Source organism: Sinocyclocheilus rhinocerous, unplaced genomic scaffold (assembly GCF_001515625.1).
Source record: "Sinocyclocheilus rhinocerous isolate Xijiao unplaced genomic scaffold, SAMN03320098_v1.1 scaffold254, whole genome shotgun sequence".
NCBI lineage: Eukaryota > Metazoa > Chordata > Actinopteri > Cypriniformes > Cyprinidae > Sinocyclocheilus > Sinocyclocheilus rhinocerous.
The window spans coordinates 1337657-1341724 of NW_015628690.1; the positions used below are offsets into that span (position 1 = coordinate 1337657).

The 4068-nt window shown below is 37.3% G+C and overlaps 1 protein-coding gene across 1 annotated transcript in view; it reads left to right on the forward strand.

Moving 5' to 3' along the window:
* LOC107738166 (insulin receptor-like) overlaps nt 1-3867 on the forward strand; it is a 65795-nt gene extending 61928 nt beyond the window's left edge. Inside the window, exon 21 of the mRNA XM_016549882.1 lies at nt 2446-3867. Coding sequence (XP_016405368.1) covers nt 2446-2800 — 355 coding nt within the window. The 3' untranslated portion in view covers nt 2801-3867. The remainder of the gene's footprint in view (nt 1-2445) is intronic.
* The last annotated feature ends 201 nt before the right edge of the window (nt 3868-4068 follow it).

The window sequence follows — 4068 nt, forward strand, 5'->3', positions numbered from 1 at the left end:
TGCATTATTGTTGTAGGACAATGTTTAGCATATGTTTTAATCACTCATGACCCATGCTGTGCTTGTCCAGGTCATTTGGCGTGGTGTTATGGGAGATCAGTACTCTGGCTGAGCAGCCATACCAGGGGCTGTCCAATGAACAGGTCCTTAAGTTTGTGATGGAGGGAGGATATCTGGACAGACCAGACAACTGTGCAGACAGATTGTGAGTATATTATTGACACATTGCCTGTGTTTTGTTTTTTTCTGCTGACCAGTCAGACAAGTAGTTAAAATTTCTACTTGCCCTGTCAACATTTTAACTGATGCACGAAAGAATGATTATTATTTTTTTATTTAGCAATACATTTAAATTTTTGCGAGAATTATTTATATTTTTTTGTCAGTGCCAATAGGCTCGTGGGCAGCGTGGCGACGTATAGTGCCATTGCGTTTCAGGCATCCCAAGTTCAAGTCCCAGCTCGTGGACCTTTCCTGATCCCATCTCCCCTCTCTCTCTCCCACTTCGCTTCCTGTCAACTGACTGTCCTATCATAAAGGCAAAAAATGGCAAAAATAAATCTAAAAAAAAAAAGAATTATTTATATTTCTCAAGAACATTTTCTTTATAATTTTGTTGTTTAAATTTAATTTTTATTTATTTTGCTTTCTTATCAAAAAGAGAATATTTGCAAGAAGCTGGAAATTATAGCTATATATAAATAATAGCTAACTATACAGTAGTCAACATTTGAAGTGGATCAAAAAAGTTCATCAAAGTTGTCCTAAGACAAGAACGCATTTTGGTTTTAGGATAACTTTGATGAAAGGTTTTGATCCACTTCAGATGTTGACTACTGTAGCTGTTGTTAGTAACAAAATCTGTTAAATTACACATTTTGGATCATATAATCTGACCTTTTTTTAATTTTTTTTATTATTTTTAAGATTACTTTTAACCTAAGTCATCACATTGATTTCAATAGGATAATCTTTTTTATATAAAAATATTGATGCAAAAATATATTGATATTAGGGCTGTCAAATTTAACGGGTTAATGCGTTAACGCAAACTCATTTTAACGGCACTAATTTTATTAACGCGCGATTAACACAGCGCGCATGTTCTGTTTGACCCGTTGCCTAGCCCGTAGTTGGAGAAATGGAGATGCACAGTGTTGCCAACTTGGCGACTTTTTTCAAAAATGCGCCTAGCAACAATACATAATTGGACAAACCTTGTTTCGTTTCTGAGACTGGCCGGTACTGCCGCACGAGCGCGAGGTCTCTCTTTCCCAGCGCACACACCCCTCTCTCTGCGTCTGCTCAGTTCAGTGAGCGGCTGAGAGGAGCAGCGCTTTCAGTTAAAACACATATTATGTTGCTTCTCTAATTTTACATGCAAGTATAGCCGAAAACACAGCACAACTATTGTCTTTATCTTATATGTATTTGATTTCATCAGACGACGGCTCGATTATCAGGATTTTTGTGCAGATTAACTTCTTGGAAGGGAGAGCTGGTTATGTAGTCTTAATGGGTTGCGTTTCAGTCACTATTTCATATTAATTCAGTTGTCTGACAACAGAAAGTCAAATATAACAATGAAAACAGTTTTATTGAGAATTTGGCTGCATCAAATTACAGTATGTGGGCACAGAGAGGCAAACAAATGTATTAATAAATAATAAATGTACATTTTGCATGTTCAGAAGAAGTGAGCTGCCTTGTCCTGCAAATAATGTAAACAGGCTTGTGTAAGTAATTTGCTCAGTGCAAAAAAGAGAAGTAATGGGAACCTGGTATTTCTGTTCTTTTTTTCATGTGTCTAATAGGCATGAACAAGTTACATGACCTTTGAAACATGTCTAGTCTTCATGCTCGGTTTAGTGTGGTTTCACTAATAATAAGCATACATTTGCATAAAGCATCCATATTTGTCCATGCCCATGTTGATTAGAGTATTAAAAACTTGAAAAGTATTAATGTAAGGTACATTTAGAACAGATACAAATGTGCGATTAATCACGAGTTAACTCGTGACAATCATGCGAATAATCGCGATTAAATATTATAATCGATTGACAGCCCTAATTGATATAAAAATACGAAGAGGGAAAAAAAATCTTTATCAACAACATGAAATGCGTTAAACATTTGAACTGGGGTTTGTGAAGTGCAGGGGTTCATAAATTGATGAAAGGCTAATAATTAAAAATGTTAAATTCAAGGAAATAAAAAAATTAAGAATCAATGAATTATGAAAAAATTACTGCCATTTTGTCAATATTAAGTAATCATGTAATCATTAAAAAAATAACTGTAGGCTGAGTGTTTTGGTAATATAATCTAATTACAAGTATTTAATTTTTGGAATTGGATTACATCTAATCAGTGTAATACACAGCATTTGCTTTAACCCAGCATAAGTCTTGAACTCATATCTCCTTTTTCCTGCTCTTTCAGGCATAACCTGATGCAGATGGGCTGGCATTACAGTCCCAAAATGAGGCCCACCTTCCAGGAGATCATCGAGATGCTCCGGGAGGATCTGCATCCCTCGTTTCAGGAGGTCTCCTTCTTCTACAGTGAGGAGAACAAGCCGCCTGAGACGGAAGAGTTTGATATGGACATGGAGAACATGGAAAGCATCCCGCTGGACCCTTCCTCGTATTCTCAGAGGGAGTGCTGTCTAGACGGGGATGAGGGCTCATCCGTGGGCCTTCGGGAGAGTTATGAGGAACACGTGCCGTATACACATATGAATGGCAGCAAGAAAAACGGACGCATCTTATCCCTACCCCGATCTAACCCTTCTTAATATTATTAACCCCATCAAGCTATATTAGATTGTTTTTCATCATTTTATAGATTCACTTTTATCGAGCTCTATATCAGAAGCCCTTCAGAAAGTAATCTCAGGACATTCGTTTTCTTCTTTACTGCCTCAGTATGATGATGATGATGATGATGATACAGGGTGCAGGTTTTTTTTCTTGTATTTAAAAAAGATACACATCAACTGCTTTTTTTTGGTCTTTTTTTTTTTATATTTGCCAAGTTTCAAGGACTGGTCGAATGGAACAAACTGTGAAATTAACCTCAGACAACCAGAAGGCTGCTTTAAACCTTACATATCCTCATCCACCAACAGATTCTCCCTGACTCTCTCCAGAAAAAGACCGAATCTAGAAGAAATTAAGAGAGAAAAAAGTGACCTTACTCTGTTTGTGGCTTACGTCATGACAACATGGAGTTCTGTCTCAATCTGTACACTTTGGGCTTTGGTGGCAACCCTGTTGAACTTGGGAACTGTAGGATGACATTAAGCATCCTTCCAAGAACAAACTGGATACAGGGGGACGCCTGTACAAGACACTGCTTTTCTACCTGCTGCTCAGTATTCCAGACTACACAGAGAACGAACAGATTTTTGGACTCTTATTTTTTTATTTATTTGCCTACCTGTGCTTTCTCTTCTTTTTTCCCCCCTGGTGTTCACACATTTACAGCTGAAGGATATTTAAACTGTTTTCAGGACTTTTGACTAAAAGAGTTCCTCAGATTGACCAATAGTTGCTGCTTTGATATATTTTAGTGGGTATAGATGATGATAAAAGTATATATAAATATATTATTTTTGTTTTTGTACATAGATGATATGTTGTCATTCGAGAGTTATTGCCGGTTGTAGAAATGTTTTTACATGTTTGTCTCGAATCTTTATTTTTTCTAATCTGAAAATCATACTAATCATCCTGGACCTCTGATCAGCCAGCAGCTCCAAGATGCACAGGAGTATCTAGACGCCTTCGGCTTCAGATGTCAAATCTTGATATCAATGGAAATAACTGCTGTAAATAAAGCAGTGATGTGCATTCAACAAGAGCGAATGGATGTGTTTCTGTTGTGTTTTTCTTGTGAGAAAATGGGTGAACTTCTGAGTGGTCGCTTACGGCCCTGTTTTCAGGACGGTCCTGTCCCAGACTGTAGCTGTCCCTGGAAATGTCCCTGTTTTACAGCACATTTAAAACAGCCCGCAAATATACTGCAAAAACCCGACCAACATAGAACTGTGTAGAGACAGTT